A 22,751-nucleotide genomic window follows, 5' to 3' on the forward strand; every position below is an offset into this window, starting at 1 on the left:
ACGGCCGCGAGGGGGGAGACTCACCAAGAGGTCGCTGACGGCCAGGTGCGTGAGCATGAGGTTGATGCGCGAGCGCTTGCTGCGACGCAGCAGGGTGCACAGCACGGCGATGTTGCCCACCGAGGACACCACCATCATCAAGCTGAAGCTCGCCATGGACAGCACGTGCGTCGCGTTGAAGGTCATGACGTCCGTCAGGTTGGCGCGCTGGACCGCGCCCCCGCTGGCGTTCATGGCCGCCTCTCCTCCTGCGACACGGAGTCAGGCCCGTTACACCATCGCGTCTGCCGCTCCCGCAAGGCATGGTAGCGTAGCAAATGGCAACCATTGAGAGTGCATTTCCAGAGACGTCGGAACAGGGGGGAGGGGGGGGGGGCAGCAGGGGCGAGTCGCCCCCGTGCTGTTGTGCAAGGGGGGAGGGGCGAGAGTAGCATTTCGCCCCTCTCCTTTTCCCAGAATAAATGTTTGGTCCCAGTAGTATTTTTCTCAAACAGTAGTTACAAATTTTGCATTGGTGATCACATTGAATATAAAATCAAATTTATGACTGTCAATATACTGTGAAATGATTGCAAATTCATAGATTGTATTTTATTTAAATTGTACTGCATCTACTGTCAGAGTATCAAGCCATACCAATGTTCACAGATTGAGGAACCAAAAAAATATCTATTGACATTAAATTCCAAGACCGAAGCTAAGGGGTAGATCACATGGGTTAGGTTATTTGTCACCCACTACCCACGACATTATAATCCATATTTAATACATACTACGTCATAAAATTCTTGAAATGGTATATTTAATATTTTGGTTCGGAAACTCATTAAATAGCACAATTTTGCATCTAAAATTACAAATTTTTCCGGGGGAGGGCCCCCGGAACCCCCGCTCTAGGACTGAGGTTAGTGTGATACATATTTTCGCCCCCCCCCCCCCCCACTTATGAAAACGTTCCGACGTCCCTGTGCATTTCACAAATTTTACAAAAGCTCCGCCTTGCAGTTTTACAATTGATATCATTGGCAACTGAGTTTCCAAGGGTTTTCTTCGTAAAAAAAGTACAATTTTTTTACAGCGTAACTGTAATGAATATTAACGTGGTGCTAGCTGGGTGATATGTCAGCTGGTTTTAACTTGCAAAAGCACATTCCCACCTAACCTCAGTTCTTATATTCTCAAGGAAATAATTAATAAAAACATTCTTAGTATAATCAACTCCCAACACCTTCGCACAGGTAATAATATATTCTACAAATTCACAACGGGCCAATGACCGTACGGTAAGCACACACGCGTGGTCTGCAAACAGTCCAAACCTGCGGACGGACACGTCCGAACCCCAAACATAATGACGTCACAGGTCACGCGCGGGGCAGTCTCGTCTGCAATGGTTGCGACGCCAGAAATACCCGAAACAGTAAGTTACTCAATTACCCGCGAGGTAGCGGGAACCCACACACTTACATCAACTGCCAAGATCGCGAATGATCAACCGTCTTTGAACTTCTTGTTACTCTGATTTTAAGAACTGTACTTGGTTTACTTTTAAACGTGAGGTAAACGCTGTCTAAGAACAAATAAATAAACTTACAACAAACGTCCAATTGGATTTCTAGTGTTTCATTTTCAGTTACAGATTTTTTTTAAAAAAAATGCGCTTTACGGCTTCAGTCAGCACTGAACTAAAAAAGGATTAGTTCCAGAATCGCTGTCAAACTGCAAATGACCATTTGCTAAGTAGCCTACACAGCACAGTTTGTTTTGGTGTTTACGCGTGAAAGTGTTATCGGATGACAATCAAAGTAGCTCTCTCTATATATATGTATGTGTGTATACACATATACATACACAGTATTACAAAACTGTACAAAGAAGTGTGTTTGTTTGTTCGAGCATCGCGCAAAAACTACTTTTGATGAAAAGTTTTGTGTTTAAAAGCTTGTGTTTGGACTTCAAAACTGGTGTATATTTTATTTCACTACGATGACGGGATCCGGATATATATAACAATAAAACCACATTTTTTAAAAACAAGTGCAACCAATATAAGGCGAGCTCCCATTTAAAGTTAATTCATATTAAAGGTGGGTCTGTGTTGGTTGGCTCTTGCATTGTATCCCTCGCGGGCAGAGCTGTAAAATACTATTAAAAAATTAAAAAAAGATTCAAAAGTATTCCTAAAAGGTTCCTTGAGTTTCCGTTTGTTATGTTTCATATACAAATCTAGAGTTTTGCTTTGATAGCGATGAAATTTCGCACACTTGACCTTCGGAATACGAGGAAGGTTACTGTATAGGTTATATTTCGAGAAAAATACCCCTAAAGCAGAATTAAATTATTACTAATGGAATTTACCCATTTCATTGTTGATGCCATCTGCATATCTATGGCAACGGCTTTTGCAACGACAGTGGCGTACCCACGAGGAGAGGCATGTATAATGTGCAGTGCGTGTGTGTTCTGCCTGTAGACTGACGGGTACTCCGGCTAGTATAATATAAACTTCGGATAATATAGATATACATTATCAATTTACATCTATGACGACTGATCAGAGTACACAAGTGATAAGATCTTACTCCTTATTACAGAACGCTCATGAATATCAAAAATGATTTTCGCGTAAGCAACGGAATTAAGAGACGTATTTTTGATGACCCATCACCTAAAATATAGTCGCGTGATGTAAGTGCAAGCGTTTTCCCCATAAGGCATGTAAAAGGAAAGCCTTGTGCTTAATATGTACGTTTATTCTTTTAGAATAACGACCAACATCTGACACAATGTGTGGAAGTTTTAGGAATAACTGTCAGAACTTAAAGATAAAACTCGAACAAAATATGGAGTAACTAGCCCTGTTATTTAATGTTAAACTAATAAATATACTTTTCTCATTTTTATTCGTAAATGTATCTTGTTTACGTTTACTTGCCAATTCTACTCAGGGAAACATAAATTAATTTATAAATTAAAAAGCAGAAAAAATAAAACCTTTTACAATTAATTTTTTTGTACTGTTAGCTGAACTTTCTTGAGCTATTGACTACTCATCTATGTGTGTGTTAATGGTAGTTAGAAACCTCTTTGGTTCAAAAATTCCTGGTTAGTGCATGAAACAGTTTCACTTAATTCTGAACAACCCAACCATCAATATGCCTTAGAAACGCAGCTGCCAATAGAGAATAACGCCGTACTTGCTGTAAGAATGGTGGATTCACAACAATCACTTAGCGTACGTATGTGCTTGTGTTCGAACATAGCTTTCTAGACATCCATGCATGCAGGGAGTCACGTAACCTATAATATATATAAAACATACATGTATATAAATAAAATAATTGTATTTTATCATATAATTATATAAACTGTATTTTTTTGTCATTGGAAATAGAAATATTAATGTAAAATTACAAATATTAGTAAATTTGTACATTTACATTAAAACAACTGTTTCACTACACAATAGTGTTTGCAGTAATAGTGGGTTAGGATTGGGCTTTATGTTGTCCCAATAAATCCAATAGTTAAACTTATTTTCAAACCGTTCCTTGAATAGCTTTCCAGTATCGACTACGCATTAATAATCACAGTAAAAAATATATTACAATGATTGAATATTAGATTATTTTCTCCGTGTTTTTTTTAAAATATGCTCGAATAAAAAAAAATTAAAATATAAAATTATGTACCAATTTTCGCAAGAAATACTCAGTAGTATCTCGAAAAATGTATTTAAAATATGCAAAAATAATCATTACCACGTGTTGTACGGTTTTACAGTATCTTTCTTGTAGTATTACAAACTATTTCTTGGCAATTGGTGTCCAAGAAATCTTTTGTTAAAGTACAGAATTTTTTTTTCTTTGTACTGTAATTTAAATACCAGGTAGGTAGGATTTCACATGGCAATAAATATCGTGGGTTAACATCCACTTTAAGATGTTAAAATAAATATGATTTTTTTTTAGTAATGACAGTTATACTTGCAAAAATATATAATGAAAAAAAGATACATACTGATTATAACACGGAAAACAAATAAAATAATTATTTAAAACCCGATTTTAATTCCAATCGGGAACTCTTTTTGTTTGGTTGTACGAAAAAGGTGGAAATTTCAAAGATTTATATGAAAAATAGTATCTGCATTCACTTGCTCAATCAGTGAGAGAAAGTGCTGTTACCGGTTCCGGTAACTTTCTTCATTGTTTAGTTTATTTTCTTTGAAGAAGTATTTATTGTTGTGTTTAATTAGAAAATATTCATTTTTATTGGTTTTGGCCATTTTTGTTAAATTAATTTCGTTAGGATGCTAAAATGAAACTGAAATCGTTTGCTAAATGGACGCCAAGTGTTGAGTGGGTATTGGGTGCTCCGAGTAATCCCGAGGACGGTCGGAGGTGCACGACGATGACGTGGCGGAGTGACGCGCAGAGCTGTGGCGCGCGAGCCTGTGAGACGGGACTTGCGAGCCAGCGACGACGACAGCAACACGGGCCGGCGAGAGCTGGCGGCCGGAGGTGTTGCGGCGGCCGCGACCCGCGTGGACGACCAGCTGGGGCCCAGTCAACGCGTATAAAGTAAGGAGTAGGCGCACAAACACCTTGTTTCCAGAACAGGCGAAGGGCGGGCCCGTATCTTACTAGCTTTTGAACTGGACGTACTTTATTTTGGATGTTTTTACGAGCGGTGCAACATTACCCACTTAGGCCGTGATTGCTCGAGACAGACAGCAAACGAGTTCATGTATAATATCGTAAAAGTGCGCGCACAGGAACAATGCAGACTCAAGGACCTTTCATTAATATTATGTTTGGCCAATCAAGTGAATTTAATGTAAAATGTAAATATAGAGTTATAGTTTAATGTTTTTAGGAGTTAGTTTGAATCATGCTACTCAGTAACAGCCATGACAGAATAAAAGAATTTGAATCCTGCTCTTACATTGTTTGTTTTAAAGCCTCTCACACTTGCGGAATAAAAAGGGGAACTATATTTTGTACTGTCACGTGCGGTGGGATCGTGCCACCCGCGTGAAGTTTGACCCTCCTTGGGGCAAGAGTGCGAGGACAGATTGTTGACCGCGGTGTTGCTGGAGCTAAGCAACAAGGCGGTTACAGCGCATAAGAGTTAGTTACAGACACGTACGAATGTATGTTCATAAGCGAGCTACCATCCCAAGTACGAACACGCGCTACATGTGAATACGATTGGTGGCGTGGACGAACAATGTTTTGCTTCTTGTACAGGAACGTACGTGTAGTCTGTGAAAAGGTAACGTGTATCAAATTAGACACTTCTTAAAATGTAGTACTAGCTGTACTGTTTTCCCAATTGTCACTTGCTAAACAACACGCGACGTTGTTGGCAGAAAAAAAGGTGCAGAATGATTGCTAGTACTTTAAAGATTTGTCAAATGTGACACAAGTTCCGTGACATAGACTATAGTTTCTGAATCTCGCATCGGCAACAAGCACAGCGGCGGTGGTGTGCGGGTTGCAGCAGGAGCAGTGCAAGGAGCGTCGGAGTCGGATCAGAACGTTCTCCGAGCTACGTACGATGTTTTGACCGAACTTGAAAACCTATTACAAAATGTGTTCAGTCAATTATGGCTAAATACTTTAGGATCGCCTAGTATATGTTTCATCCTTTAAATTAAAACCTACTAAAGCCTTCTTTTGAAATCTATTGAGTGTCAGCAAGACGTTGTGAAAAGGAAATGCTCTCCTCGTGTGGATGGGCGAGGAGAACTATCTTGCAAGGCTGTCGTCAGACGTTCATCCCAAATGTTAGTTTGGGATATTTGTCCATGCGACACTGAAAATGATATTTTTATGTCTCCTTTGGAATAAGTTTGAGGTGAAATGTGATTTTGTTACAGGTATCAACATTAAATATATATAATAGTTATGTGTGCGATTTTATTGTCAATTTATAACACCAACGTGAAAGTAACTAGCCAATTAAAAACAGTAATTAGAATAATTACAATAATGTATTATATAATTTAATAAAAGTTATAATATTTAATGGCTGAGACAATATCTGAAAATTTCTCAAAATATTGTGGCTCCCAGGCCACATTTATGTTATTTATTTATTTTAGTTATTATTGATTTTATGAATTATTTCCATTTTAAATGATTTCTTTTTGTTAAATCTTATTTAATGTTATTTTGGTTAATTATTTAATTATTGTGATTTTTTTCCTTTTATAGTTTTATTCTGATTTGGTGTCATTATAGTTTTATTGTTTTTCAATATATATATATCGATTGTGTTTTCATGGCCGGCTACTGGGAGCGCGGGTTCGTTTCACCAATGACGTCATGAGCGCTCGAGTGCCTACGAGCCCGGACTGAACTGTGGGCCGCGGTCTGTTGGTTTTTTGGAGTCGCCGCGACCGGACGTGTGTCGCGAGGCAAGGAAAACGGCTTTTCGACTCCGCACCGGCCAGCCCTCGCCGGGGCCTGCTGAGATGGGGCCTTGCCTTACCTTGAGGCGTCTTCAGCGGCGAGATATTCGAAATCTACGTTAAGGTAAAGAGGCGACACAATAACTTTGACAGTAGCGGGTTGTGGATCAAGATTTATTATTAAAAAGGAGCATAGTTTTGCGAGGCGAACTTTTGTATGAACTGCGTGTAAGTGTGCAAGCTTATGGATTAGACCTTCCCGTTCTATAAAATGGGTCAATGCTACTTTGCTGGACTATGATAATTGTGGAGTGTAGAAATTGCTGCTATGCCCTGAAGAGATTTATTATTTAAATTATGTTTAGCTGCGAGATTTGCCCTCAGAACTAAAAAAAAAATATTTCGTGCAGCCGCCTCATTGTGACTGAGTGATATTTTGCATAGCGCATTTGACTGAACTATATCTACGCATTTTCTGAAGGTCACGGTTATCAGCTGTTTGATTCTTGGAAGCAAGACGTGCAAATATTCATGAACGTGCACGTGTATAAATCCGGCTCCCAGTAGGACTCTTTTTGGAACTTTTATAATTAATTGTTTTTATTATATAGTATTTTTACAGTATTTGTATTTTCTGATTATATAGGTATTTTGGGTCTTTTGAAAATGATATTAATAATAAAATTTTGAGTAGCCTTAATTTTTTTGATTGTTGAAATGAGCCAAAGTCTTGCTGTATACGTTCGTAGTTTTCCAGCCTTTGATAGCTCGACCGCCCGGGTGCTTCTTTTTGGAGCAAATTACCTTTTTTTGGTTTTCCCTGTTTTTGTATTGATATTTACCCAGGGTGAGTCGGGGACGGGACCTCCCTTCCAATTTGACCGGAAGGCGGGTTTCAATATCTGTAGTTGCATCCCATTGTTATAAATTAAATCCAATAGCTTTCGGGACCGGCGTTTCAGTGTACTATTGGGCTGTGACCACATCATTCTCTTATGCCGATCGTTGAGGGTTGAGATGTGACGTAGGAGCTCGTACTCGAAAGTGATGATGCGCGTTTACAACAGTCCGGACCTGTGGGCGGTCCGTGTCCTAACGGTAAAAAAGAGAGACGACTGTCGGAAGCTGTAAACAGGTGCTGCTTTAATCCCCGGGCGGCAGACAGGCGCGCGTGGTGTACTGTCGCCAGGGCGCACGGCGCGCGCTGCGCTGCGTGTCCGCGTTATTGGCTTCACGCTGGCGCCTGGGATTAACCGCCCGGCCGCCTTCCCCTCCCCTCCTACGTCGCCGCGTGCTGATGCGTCCGCAGCACACAGCAAGTCCACAATGCGCGGGACGCTTTCCCACGGGCCGGATGGCATCCGAATTACTGCTAGCACCACATGTTGGCAGTTGGTTTGTACGAGTACACTCCACTTGCCCAAAAGTCATTCGACCTAAAATGATTTTCGGCTGAATGCCTGTTAGGTCGAATGACTTTTAGGCCAAGTGACTTTTAGGCCAAGTGACTTTTAGGTCAAGTGACGTTTAGGTCAAGTGACGTTTAGGAGATATGACTTTTAGGGCAAATGACTTTTAGATCAAATGACTTTTAGGTCAAATGACTGAAGGATTATTTTAAAATTTTAGGTCAAGTGACGTTTAGGAGATATGACTTTTAGGTAAAATGACGCGCACCCGTTTGTACTACACGCCATTTCGAGCCAAACGTAAAATAACCACGACCACTGGTAAAGACAACTACTAGTTATGAACCCCAAAAACATTGATAACGAGCACTAAATACTCCTATAAGTTTAAATTCACCTGAATCGGTAATAATTTTAATAATTTTATTTACCTTTTTTCTTTATTCCTTTTTGAGTTATAGATTAAACTATTTGTGTTTTCAACCAATATCATGCTGGAACTCCGAAGCGGTATAAGGTACAAACAAAATAAAAACAATCCGAAGCCAATGGATGTAAGGACGCATTAGTGGAAGCGAGTGTTTCATCCCTATAAATCTATAGATTGGCAGATGCATGTAAGGCTGCATCGGCATCCTTTGCGTCGATTGGGGATTAACGTCAAGATGGCCGCGTCTCCTACGGTGCACTTTTAGTGGATACCTTAGCCAAGGGATCCGTTAGGCTAATATTCGGTAGCAGCACGGGTGTTCTCCAGCGCTGGGGTGTCTGAACTGGCCCATGATGACAGAGCTGCAGTCAATAAGCGTTCAAAAACAAAATCTTGAATGACGTATTTTGTTGTGAAACTCGGGGGAGAAAAATTATATTTTACACTTAAATGGCATAATGAGCAATGTACGTATCAGTTGGAAAAGAAACCCTCAACATTAAGTCGCTTGGATTCTTGGTTCTAGCCTCCTCGTAGGCGAATATTTCACAGACGTTTCAGTCGACCTTGCCGTCGCCATCTTCAGGGTAACTGCTAACCTGAAGTTAGTCACTGCAAAGTCGACCGAAATGTCTGTGAAATTTTCACCTTCGACGCGACTTTAACTCAGAAGCCAAAAAATTTCATTCAATGGCTGAGAAAGCCTGCGATATTAATTAAAACATCAAATAAATTTGATTTAATGGCCACAATAATTTGGCTAGATTATTGCTAAATGTTTTCTGAATGGGCTTATTCATAACAGTCGTGGGCACTAAGTTCGCTGTTCTCTCATAACTACTATTTAAATCTTCATGTTTGTTACGTAGTGATTCTAAAGAGAGCGTTTAATCGGTCTGTTGAAATAAGTTTGGAAAAAGCATTTCGGTGAAAATATTCGTCTATGCGACATTGAAAATGAGATTTTTATGTCTCATTTGGAATAATTTTGAGGTGAAATGTGATTTTGTTACAGGTAACAACATTAAATATGTATAATAGTTATGTGTGTGATTTTATTGTCAATTTATAACATCAACGTGAAAGTAACTAGCCAAAAAAAGTAATATGTATCATTACAATAATTTAATAATATATAATTTAATAAAAATTTTAATATTTGATGGTTGTAGATATTACAAAATAAAAGGAATTAGGCCTACCAAATGGTGAAAAAAAATGATGACATAAAAGAGGGGTAAGCAATATTAATACATTTCAGGAAAAGATTCACGTAAAAAAAAGAAAAGCATTCTGTCACAATACCAGAAAATTTCTCAAACTATCTGTAGTTGCATCCGATTGTTATAAATTAAAATCAACGACTTTCGTGACCGGCGTTTCAATGTACTATTGGGCTGTGACCACATCATCCTCTTATGCCGATCGTTTAGGGTTGAGATGTGACGTAGGAGTTCGTACTCGAAAGTGATGAGGCGCGTCGACAACAGTCCGAACATGTGGGCGGTCCGTGTCTTTATCCTAATGTGAATAAACTTCACATTATCACACGAAAAACTGCCCATGTCTAAAATTGCGATGTCCAAATCTAATTAATTCTAAAGTAGTCACTAGAGCGCAGTAAATATAGAGAGCCAAAATGTTTCCGATTTTTCGTTTTGTTTTTGTTTTCATGCATTAATCACGCACTCTTGGCACTCTTGGCATCCCATCACATCACCCATTCAGTTTTGTTTGAGACGGGAACAGGAAACTGCAAATACCACGAGTGTTATTCTTCGTCTATGCAGCAAAGTGACACAGATTAGAGCAAAAAGTTCAAGTTTATAAATGTATTCGGATCAGGGACCATCCACGAGGTCAGAGGGTCACGTGGACCAATCAGCGGTCATTATCAGTCGGACACAATCTGGCGCATTGCTATTGTAACTGTCACAGTTCCAGCTAGTTGGCGGTTGCCTAGTTCCCTGCAACTTCCAGAGAGGACTGCGAACGGCGAACCGCTAACGGCGACCGGAGTGGAAAATGATACACACACTTTACAGTAGCGAGACCTCTGCTTCGTAGGTCGAGGCAGGTGCCTGGAATGAAGAGAGGAAATGTGTACACTCCGCAGAAAACAGAATGTTTCCGAACGCAAATATATATATACTCTATATACTTGTGAGTATGAATGGTCCCCTCAGTATTAAGTCAGTATTTCCTGGCTACTGCTAAGGATTGTATGGCACAGGTAGTTATATTCTGTATCAAGCAGCTTGTCTCACAGGTAGTTAGTACCTTTGGTCTATATATCCTTCTGCAACTGGTGTTATTTCAACGGTATTTGGAAACAACTTCATGAACAAACATCATGTGTCGATTTTCAAGTTTATTTTGGAAAATGGGTACCATCGGTACTGCTTTTGAGACAAGAAATAGATGTTATGTAATAAACACTCTCTATAAATATCTTTAGATTTTTGTACGGTGACTATACAATGCCTTAGTTACTTCAGAGTCTGGAATCGTCACCCAGTAGATAACTGCTATGGTTTAACTAGATTATGCTGGTGTAAACGTCATGCTTCCATAGTATTTAATTATTTACGTACGCGAGAATGACTCCTGTGCTTAGTCCAGGACACCCGCGGTCACACAACGGTTTTAGCTCCGAGATGGAGTGACGTGTGACAGCGAGATCCCATCTCTACAGCCCTCCCTCACCCCTCCTAACCACAGAACCCTCGCCTGTTTCTCGAGTAACAACTTCCTTGTTTACGACTCGAGATCCCGCGTCGCAAAATACGAGCGAGTATTCTGCAGCATTGTTGCTATTTCACTGTTAGAAATTACAGTGATTAATTTACGGACTCCACGAAGAAAGCACCTCGAATAAAGGAAGAATACTCAGTAATTTGATTTCATAATTCTGTTTTTCTTTATAAACAAAGTGAATACACACGCGAAAGAAATATTGTTTTTTTTTTTTTCAGTAGTCTTAACAAGTTTTTTGAATATTTTTCTAATATAACAATATTACTATCTGGATTCATGTTCGAATTAAATAAATAAGAACTCAAAAGTTTGCGAATATTACGGTTAATTTACAAAAAAAAAAAAATCCCTGAATAATTTTGTAACTAGCGTTCTTCGTAAATTTAATGTGAAAATATTTAACAGTGTTACTACCTTAATCGAGGAACCAGGATTTTGAAGATCAAACCCTATGAATTTGGATTGGGCTTATTCCATGCACGATGCATGCTCAAGTTGTTTATATACAGTTCACTAGTTTAAACAGTACATTAACACATATCTAACACGCACACATTTATAATTACTCAATAAACATCTTATAATAAGAGAAATACATCAAAGTAACAATGCAATATTAAATTCGACTGCGGGCTTTGCTATTATATAATTAACTACTAGGGTGTATAAATAAGTAATAAACATCTTTTTAAAAAGGAAAATAATTAGTAAAAATTAAATTTTTTTATTAGAAAGGTAACTAGAGGCGCTACCTACTGGGAAAAATGAAAGATCTCGTGATTCCACGTACCAATAGAGTTCGTCAGCCAGCGGTAAAATGGTACTATTGATTACATAGTCAACTGTGGAGGAGCAACGAGCCGTGATAACATTTCTTAATGTAAAAGGAAAGAAGGTTGGAGAGATCCATTAGGAGATGGTGGAAGTTAACAGAAAAGACTGTGGGTCAGTTTCACAACGACTGATTAAGGTTTTAAACTGTGGTTAAGGACACTTAAATATTGTTTAATCACTAATTACATTTCACCGAAAGTTTACAGGGGTTTGAGATAGATAAAAGTTGTTTATCTTTAAAAACCCAATTTTGGGTGTTTAACTTAAACACCCTATTTTGGGTTTTTAACTTCTAAACCAATATTTCACACAGCAAAATGGCCGCACAATATTGTCATCTGATATATGAGGACGAAAACAAGACACATAAATAACCTCAATTTTTAAGCAAGAAAATTTAGTTAAATATAATTGAGATGTTAACAATTAAAATGAATGTTTTTAACGCTATAAATAAAGTGCTAAATGAAAGTGAATTCCTGCTTGCGTTTCTATCAAACAATGTAGCATATATTATTTTTATGAAACAATATTTTCAAATTTACTTTTATGTACTTGTTATCAAATAAATATTCTAATTTTTATTTAAATATTTAAGTATTAATTTGTGATAAAAAATATATATAACCATTTACACTTGTTTATGTGGCTATATAAATTTCCTTAAATTTGTTTGAAATAAACCAGAAACATAACAGACCAAATATTTTTACATCTAGCAATCACTTAAAATGTTCGACATAATTTTTGCTACATGATAATAAACTAATTATGGGGTTATTAAATTATTTATCAGTATTACAAAGAACCTTTTTTTCCACAAAGATTAGTACGAAATGTTTGGACATTTTAATGAGTTGTATATCTCGTTAATATCTAACATATTTACTACTAGAAATAAAGAACTATATTTTAGAAAATACGATTTTACAATTTTATATATAATTTACGTATGAGTGTCTCAATTGCACCTAAGTTTTATACGCACATTTAAACACATCGTAAAGACATTTTCATATTTTTATTACAGATAGGTCTACGATTTCATAGATTACATTTGTATTTCTTAAACAAAAATTGCTTGTAAAACTTAATATTTTCCAAAGAACTAAAATAAACCTAAACCTAACTGCAATTTTTGGAATAAAATAGAAAGGTCTTTTATTTTTTATTTTGGAAAATTAATAAATAATACACCAATTTAGGTACCCGAATGTATTTGCTAAAGCTCCTCATTTCACTCGTTTGCAAAAAAAGAAAAAGATTGGTTGTGTAAAACTTATTTTTCTATGAACATGAATAATTACAAATAATATAACGAAATTTTAAGAAATTTATATATTTTTTTTCTTTCTGGACCATATTTTTTTACAAACTTCCTTCCACGGGACCCCAAAACGAACGAAAAAAGAATGTATGGCCACTGCCCTTGTAATTATGTTTCTAACGAACTTCAATAAAGTTAAACATTGTGTAACTGCCCGAGGTTAGTGAAACACATACGTGCGTGGTTAAACTGGAAAAAGATTAACATAAAAAAAAAAAAGAGAGAGTTAACTTTAAACAAACAAAAAAATGGCTCTGAATTGACCGAACCAGTCCTTGAGAAATTGCAGGGACAGGGCTGGGGAGTTTGGCGCCAGCCACCGCACAGCTCGGGCCTCTGTCTGGACCACGAAGAAGTGCGACTGGCGACGAACCCGAGCGGGCAGGTCGAATGTGGCTCTGCCCTCGGCCGACGGAGCGCTGTGAGGCAGGGACTTTCAAACCGACCCATCGGTAGGACAAACACCTCAACAAGCGTGGAAGCGCCGTGGGGAATTAAAAAATTGATAATATTTCATTTCTGTTTCATATTGTCATTAATTTATTCTTTTTTTTTCTTTTTTACATTATTTTCGTTTCTTACTGACCCACCCTCGTACCTTAGCTTTCAACGTTGGGTCACGTCGAAGTGGTAAATTGCACAGAAGTTTCGCTCTGCGTCGCAGCAGACCATCTTCAGGGTTCATATTTAAACCGAGAGCTAGAAGGTGGCAAGGCTCGGTTCAATTCGGTTAACCAAAAACTTTTTAAAATACATGGGAACGGAAATAATGTTAATCAAATGCACCAGCATAACCAACACAGAAAATCTTCCTGATATCGGAAAGTTTGTCCCTCCCACGAATTTTGGTCGCACTGACGTCACAGATGTGCTGAACGTGAAGGGATGGGAAATGGTTTTATTCGCTTCTGCATGGGTCGCGCTTTGTGATTGCAGCATAATGCGCGTTGATCAGAATATGAAAGATCGCAGCAGTTTGTGTAAAATTATAAAATAACTAGCTTCTGCATCGTTATGCCTGTTTCAATTTTTTTTGTTATCTCTCTCTTGCTCTATATATATATATATATATATATATATATATATATATATATATATATATCCATCTAATAATCTCACTATGTTTGTCTCTATATATATCTCACTAGATCTCTCTCACTCATTCTATAACTCAGTATATCTCTATCCATATCCCTCCACATCACTCTCTCTATATCTCTATGTATCTCTACCTACCTATATCTCAATCTACCTCCCTATCTATAACTCTCTACATATTAATATCTATAAATACCCCTCACTCTATCTCTTTACATCCCTATATCTCCCTCTTTCTATCTCTATATACCTCTCTTTATATCTCTATCTCGCTATGTCTATTTCTTCCTATCTATATCTTTATCTTTCCAAAACAGAAGGATAACCCACAAACATTAATTTACATATTTTTACGTATCTTATTTTTTTCTATATTTTTACTTGTCACTGGTGTGACATAGGTTTATAAAAGACACGCGCGTATTCAAATGCAACGTTGTAACAAAATTTCAAAGCGATCGGTGAAGAACGTTTGGAGAATTAAGATTTTGAGCGAACGAACATTTAAATTTTATTTTATTTATACAGATGAACAATTTAAAAGCCACGGGGTGGAGAGGTACTCGGTGATTTGGACAACTAAGGTGATCAGCTCAAGTGGCAATGGTCGCTGGTTCGATCCAAGCACTTCGGCATTTCTCCCTTGCGGTGATCTGAGGAGGGGGTTTCTCTTCTGAGGACAGCTGAATGGGCTGAAGGGTAACGATGCTGGGATGGGTTTTCTCAGTCTCTCTCAGCAATTCCCCAAACAACTCTGAGTCGCAATGAAATGGCGTGTCCGTTTCCCGATGCCTCAAGAGGCCACGCCGAAATCAGCTCTACCCTGACGGAGGTGTGCAGTTTCTGGCCCCGGAAGAGTTTCATCTTGGCTTGTAATAAATTGCCACTGGATAATGGAATGGTAACTATGTAATCTTGCAGGTTCCGCCGCCTTACACTGTAAAAAAAATATTCGTAATCTTTACAAAGAAAACCCTTGGAAACTCAGTTGCCAACGATCTCACTTGTAAAATCGCAATGCAGAGCGTTGTAAATTGCAAGTGGTTAAAAGTTATGCCTTGCAGTTTTATAGGTGGTATCATTGGCAACTAACTCTCCAAGCACTATCCTTGTAAAATTACAACAACAAAAAAGATTCTGACCATAATTGAGCGATTTTGACGTAAAAACCCTTCCTTGTTTCTTTGCTCACGAGTCAGAAATATTTAATTAATCTAAGAGAAGGAGGCACAGAAATACTTTACTTTAATACAGAGGAAAATGATTTTTTTTCAAACTAACATGGTGTTAAAGAAAATTATAGCTTTAAATCTTGCAAAAATTGTTCGAGTCCGTCATGATGTGGGGGTTGTAAGTTAACCACTTAGTTGAAGTGAACGTGTAAACAACAATATAAATCTTTGCCATCCTACTACGCGCGGCACGGGGTTAGTTTACCGTAGCTACATTTTGCTCCCAACATGTGGTTGCCGGGTCTGTAAATATTTACCGTGCTCCGCTAGTAAAAGATTTGAGTTTCCTGCGCTTGCGTTAGCTCGCTGGACGTTGCGCGGTTTCCTGGTTCAGGCGGAAGTTTTCTTGGCCACTTCAGCTTGCTACTGGTCTTTCAATCGTTCGTTTCAAGTTTTAATGTTTAGCGAATACAACATAGTATTCTACAGTCCGTAAATGATTACGAACAGTAAACATGTAAAATATTCCAAGTATAGAAACGTTTGTACAAAGAAAAAAATTATGTACTTGTAAAAAAAAATTCCTTTTGAAACCAGTGGACAATAACTAGTTTGTAATACTACAAGAAAGGTATTGCAAAATTGTACAACAGCATATATTAAATATGGTTTTATATGTATACTGGGTATTTCTTTTCGGAAATTGGAGCGATGTTTGATTGAAGCAGATTATTTTTTAACTATGGAAAATATAATTGAATATTCAGTAATTTGACTATATTTTGTTTCATTAGGTTTATTAATTATGCATTTAATACTGGAAAGCTATTCAGGAAACAGTTAACAAATAACTTCAACTGTTTGCGGTACAGGGACAGACACAAAGCATAAATGCCCGGGTAAGAATCCGAATCCAGTATTACAGCGAACATAATTTTTTAGTAATACAATTGTTTTCATTTAAACGTACAGATATAAACATATCTGTGATTTTATATGAATATTTCTATCTCATTGTTTTAAATACAGTGTTCATTTACGATAGTGACGGCAATGCTGACCGAAACGTCGGTGAGCTGTTCGCTTCGACGCGGCTAGGACACACATCAGACGAGCGACCTCAGACAACGGCTGCGATATTCGTCAGGTTGAGATACGTTCTGCGGGTCTGCACCTTGAGCCTGCCCAGGAGTCCACCGTGGATGGCGCTGCAGTCGGGCCTCTGTGGTTGTCAGCGGCGCTGGGACGTTGCTCGCGGACTGACGCCTTGCGTCGCGTGGGCCGAACCGCCCGGCGCGGGGTGCCCCGAACTGCGCTTGCGCCCCCTCCCCTCCTCCTGCGCCCGCCCCGCCGCGTCCCCTCCCCTCCCCACCCCATCCCGTACACTGGTCATCCCCTGCCGGCGTCGTCCGCTCCGAAACCCTCCCAGAGTTACTCCCGCCCGCGGGCTGGTTGAGACCCCTGGGACCCACACGCGACTTCGCAACTTAGAACAGTCATAACTTAGAATCCTCGAGAAAAATCCACCTAGTCATAAGTCAGAACGATCATAACTTAGAAACACATAAAAGCCGAGACACGCAACTTAGAACACATAATTCAGAACTGTAATACCTATAACTTAGAAACACACAATGCGGAGCCACGTAACTCAGGACCGCCTTAACTTAGAAACCAGCAACTTAGAACTGGCATTTGAAATTCTATATATTGTGTGTTTTTGTAAGGGCGGTGTTCTCCACACTCCATCGAAACACCCACCGCTGTAGGTGATTACGAACCAACAAGAGGAGTGTGTGTCCTTATACTCCGAGTTATTGTGAACGACGGTATTAATCAGTGACGTCAAAGGGCAAGAAACCGTTTAATCAAGGGCGCATCTAGCTCAAAACCGAACTGAATTGGAATTGGAAAGAGGAGGAGGGAGGGGGAATTCAGCAGAAAGAGAGCTAATTTGCGGATATCAACCTTCGTGTACATGACGCCAAACATAATAAACAAAAAGAAACATCAGTTATTAAAATACAATTTTTTTGAAAAATGTTTGTGAGAATTAATTACAAATTTTCTCTAATTACAGCTTCTTATTCTTATTTCTTGTTTTAATGTTCCAAATTTAAAAATAAAGGAGGGATGTGTAGCTGGATACGCCAATAGTTAATGTGTTTCTTGAACAAACTATTAGATCTGTGAAACATATTATTTCACTTATAAACCAAATATTTATTTTTGATTTTTTACTCTCATGTTTCACGCACAACAATTTTTTCGACTTTTTCCCCCCGAGATTATATAAAATAAAGATGCAGTACTATATTTTGTGACGTCACTGTTGCCGTTACGAAATGTGTGTAAATACGCATGGATTACGGTGCGTACCGTCACAACGTCATCAATAGTCGGAGTTGTGTTCGTGCTCACACTGTTTCTTTCTGCGTCAGCCTCGTTGTTTGCCGGGTCGTTATGTTGTCAACCAGCTCGCGAGGCAACGAAGTCGACATCAGGACGCTAAGAGAAGGAAACGCAGCGAGGACCCAGGTTCGAATCCCAGTCCAGCCATCGCGTTTTAAGTAGGGATGGGCCAATCAAATCATCTAATACTAAAATACCACCGGATCCTTTGTATTCGAAGGATTTGTAATTCAAAGATTTAATTAGGAGATTATAATGTAAATCAAACAATTTAACACTGATAACCTCTAAAGTTTAGGCCTACTAGGTATTTTTTTTTTAATTCATACCTATCCTGTAACAATTCCCCAGGATATTTTAATTTTAACATGAGACTATATAAATAAAATTGCAATATGTATTGATTCTGGAAACTTAATTTGTGAAACAACCATTTAAAGGGTAGATCGAACGATTCAACGCCATAGTTGATAGTTTTTTTTTTCATTTATCGTACATGATTTTATTTTTGACCCCTTGACACATAGATTTCGATTCGAGGGTTATATTCGAGGAACTCTCCGGGAGTCGAATTCGAGAATGTCTGCATCTGATCCACCGCTAGCTTAGAGTGATCCGTGGGGTCCCGAGAACACCACGTGCGCGCTAGTGCTGGGGGCGGTCCCCGCAACCATGGCTATTCCTCTCCCTGCACTCGCTGCACTTGTCTTATGACTTCTCCGTCTAGGAGAACTGTGTGACTACTCAAATAAAACAGACGAAATAGACCCGGAAACAAATCACACAAACCAGGAACACTTGGGAAGATCGGACATGATCCGGGCGCGCATACGGTGTGCAGAGCTTCAGAAAAAAACATACGTGATTTATGAACTATCCCAGTGGGGTCTGTTTACTCAAAACAATTTAAGAATGCATCGAGGGCGAATGGGTAGTTCTGTTTCCGTATTTATTTTTTTATAACAGTGAAAAGGTCTTAAGCGAGAGTTTTTTTTATGAAAAAAAACCTTTTGACATGAAACACCCGGTACAGATTCTTGAAAGCACTCAAGAGACTTGCAATACATTTTTAACTTCATTTCTCTGCCACTTATTTTTATGGTTACCGCTATAATCTCACAGTTTCCCTGTGCACGACGAGAAGTCTGCGCGCCAGCTCTGAGAGGCGATACCGCGCTAGACACACCAGCAAGCGTCACACCTATCAACCCGCCTCACTAGCACAAAAATAAACACGTCTGACCAGGCGGGAACCTAAACGCTTGCTGTGTGAATACTTCAAATTTCATGAAGAAAAAAATTAATCAAACCGGAGAAAAAACTCTAGATTTACTGCTTCCTTGGTTTACGCTGATTATACCGGTGAGCGGATATAGTGAAAAATTGAAACATCGTTATGGGTATACTCTTTCCCGCCCTCGTCAAAGTCTAGAACGGAGGACATGTTGGCTGAGCGGCCAGACCAATCAACTCCCAGCTCGACAATCCAGGTCCTGTCGTAGGAGGGTATCAAACACCAACGTGTTCGCAAGTGGGAGACGTAGCGGACGTTGATTTGGGCCGGTGAGGTTCCTCCGGATACCAGCTCACCGTTTCTCCCCCAACCACGGCCTAGATGTCAGCGAGACGTTAGTGAGTAATTCATGCGTTTAATTAAAGCTCTGAGGAGGATTAAGCCCCTCCATTTTGAATCTTTAAATATTTTGCCAAATCTTATATTTTATAACTCAAAAGAACATATCACCTGCCTTTGGGCTTTTTTTTCAAGTGAAAATTCGTTAACTGGTGTAGTTAATATGAAAACCGGAACCTATTAATCTTCGGCTTCACCCGCAGTGCTAGATAATTGCATTCTTATGCTATTATTATTATATAGGACAATTCATACGCATGTTACACCATAAAACATTAAATTTCGTGTTATGTAGAAAATTTTGTTCCTACGGGGAAAATTATAAATTAAAAATTTTGCCTGGCCATCGTTGGGTTTGAATCAATTACTACGAAATTCGTGACGCAAGTGTTTTTATCAAATAATTTTATTTCTTAATTTGTATTTAATTTTAAAATTTAATGTTGGGATTGGAGTCAGTCAGTCATTAACTCAATAGAGGTTTTTTTTAAAGGAAGTTAGCTAATGTGATGAACTCTCTAGCCTCTGAGAGGCAAATGCCAGCTGTTGAGAAAATATTATTTTTTTCATGTTTTGTAGATTTTTTTCTCTAAAAGATACATTTCCTCTCGAAAAATTTATTTTTCGAGTCTTTTTGGATTAAAAAAAATAAATTTAGACGGTATAAGGTTACCGAAATCCTATATGGATGTCAGTCACTGATCTATTACTCATTCTTAGCCCGAAACCTGTCCCCAAAACTCCACAATTATACTACTGATGAATGACTGTCCGACTGTAACAAGATGCAAAATATTTACAAAAATATATTTTTTTTTTGTCAATCCAAGATTTAAAAATTAAGTGAATGGCCACCACGCGCGTTTAAAGTGAAACTTCACACTTCAATAATCCATTTGAACGACAAGATAAAAAAAAATACTTCAACGATAAAATCAAACAATGAAGTCAGCACCAGAGGTTAACTATTGTAACAAACATGGCGACGAGAAACACGCTAAGAATGTTATGCGTTGTTTCTTTTTATTTAAGCTGTGGTGAGTCATTGTCTTGACTTACCCTACCGTCTCTAAAGAAGTTTCACTTGGAAAAAAATCCAGATGGGAAATGCTTAAGGCTGGGTATCACACTATGCTACATAGTTGTGTCATTTTCTTGTCGATATTATTACAGTTAAACATCGTTTATCGTTACTAACTGGGAGCAAAGGCAATTCAGAAAATCGAGAATCCGAATAGAACGGGTAATATGGGTAATAAGTAAAACTAAATCCTTATAGTTTATTAAAATTAAAAAACTAAGTTTTGTAATAAAAGATATTGTTTACAAGACATCAATGTCTACAAATTCTGATCCATATTATCCAGAGATTCGGACCAAGGAAAGCCGGGAAAACGAGGCTTTATCGTTTTTGAAATCATTTCCTGTGGATTCCATCACGGAAGCATATTATGCATATCTTGCAAGTTATGTTTCTTCTCACTGCTATCATAACAGTGGTAAATTGCCACGCAAGTGTAAATAATTATGATTTCTTCCGTGACCTTTTACAGCTCGGGAATATTTTTCATTAATATCTGACGAAAACAATTGTGGTCCAACAACAATATTTTAAAATTCAGAGCTGTAATTGATTGGCCTATTACATTTTCCTGGTTTGAAGTATAGTTATCGTTGGGGAGAAGTTTCAATGATATATTTTTAGGTCAATTTAGTTTCAAAAACAGGAAAATTTGGTTTTATTGTTTTTATATTATTTTTATTTTCATTTATAAAAAAATGTGAATAAAAATTTTAAAAGTATATATTTCTTAATTCCGTACTTATTTCACCAAAATAGGCTTTTTTCTTGTATGACACATGTTGTACTTATACAATTAAATCATTAGAAATAATAATTTATAAAACAGAACTACTCAGAAAAATAAAAATCAATTAAAATTTTGTTTGTGTTTAAAAAATGTGAAAACATATAAAGTATTACTAACAAGTGATACCGGATAAAAAAAACATAATAAATATTCCAATTCATTTAATTCATATATAATGGTAGAAAATTTCATGATGAATAAATAAAAAAAATAATAAAATTATTTATTTATTAAAAAAATATTTCATTTGAGTTAAGTATTTTGAAATTACTGATTGATTCATGTTTTTATATGCATTTCGGTGCTAAATAGTGTGTTAGCTTGCATGTCGGCGTTATTTCGGTCAAATCGCAATGTGGGATGTCCTGTAAACTTCAGGCGCTCTCGGACACACTCTAATTGTGGGACGTCCTGTATACTTGAGGCGCGCTCAGGAACACGACGGAGCCGAAGAGACCTTCACCCGGGGGTTGTTGTCTGTTGACGCCACGACTTGTCGCAGGTCCAGGACGGCAGCCGCGCCTCGGCCGAAGGTCGCCGCTCTCGTTAGAGGCCCGAGATACGGATCGCATCCCCCGTAACGAGGCGAGGTGTGGCGCCGCCGCTGACCAATGGGAGAGCGCGCCGCTCGCGGGGGTTGTTTTGCCGTCGCCGCGCCGTACGACGATCCGCGCGGGTCGGATGTCATCCACCCCCCACCCCCCCACCACACCCTCGCGGGCGGGAAACTACGCAGCGCGCCTCGTGCTTCGGGTTGCATGACCTCCAGGCGTCCGCGGCGCTGACAGACAATTTCCTTCCCGATACACTACACCCAGGATAACGCGCCTTCTTTGTCATTCTTTGACAGCAGATGCTACCAATGCCGACTCCGTCCAGTAAGCGAATTTTATTCGTAAACAAGGAAACCAAAATAAACCCCTATGGTTGGCTATACAATATAATTGTATTACTTCACATACATTCATTTCGATAGAAAAGTATAAATGTAAACAATATTTTCACTTTACAGCCGATTTTAGACCATTAAAAAGCAAGATTTTTTTTATTAAATATTAAAATAAAAATTATTGCAAATATTTTCGGATCATTTCCGTTCAGCTGTGGTCAATCACACCTGCTGGCGTACCACGTTATGATGAATAGTTGATTTCCGAAATACGAAGCACGCCAGAAGTCAGATAAACCATATGTTTGTAGCCGAGATGCTTAGGACTTTATTCCTGGTTTGGTTCCCGAAGTTTTTAAAAAGTCAATATTCTATGTTTTTAATTTAAACACCCCATGCTGTTCTCGAACAATGGATTTGTACTTTCTTATTGCGCTTTTTATTATTTTTTAATCTTTTCAATTTATTCACAAGTATTGAGTGATGATGGCAGGTATTCAA

At 38.4% G+C, this 22,751-nt stretch overlaps 1 protein-coding gene across 1 annotated transcript in view; it reads right to left on the bottom strand.

Moving 5' to 3' along the window:
• The window catches only part of LOC134541968 (adipokinetic hormone/corazonin-related peptide receptor variant I-like), a 75,690-nt gene that overhangs the window by 45,847 nt on the left and 7,092 nt on the right, over positions 1–22,751 (bottom strand). The window contains exon 2 of the mRNA XM_063385731.1: positions 25–248. Coding sequence (XP_063241801.1) covers positions 25–248 — 224 coding nt within the window. The remainder of the gene's footprint in view (positions 1–24; positions 249–22,751) is intronic.

This window comes from Bacillus rossius (assembly GCF_032445375.1).
Source record: "Bacillus rossius redtenbacheri isolate Brsri chromosome 4 unlocalized genomic scaffold, Brsri_v3 Brsri_v3_scf4_2, whole genome shotgun sequence".
Lineage (NCBI taxonomy): Eukaryota > Metazoa > Arthropoda > Insecta > Phasmatodea > Bacillidae > Bacillus > Bacillus rossius.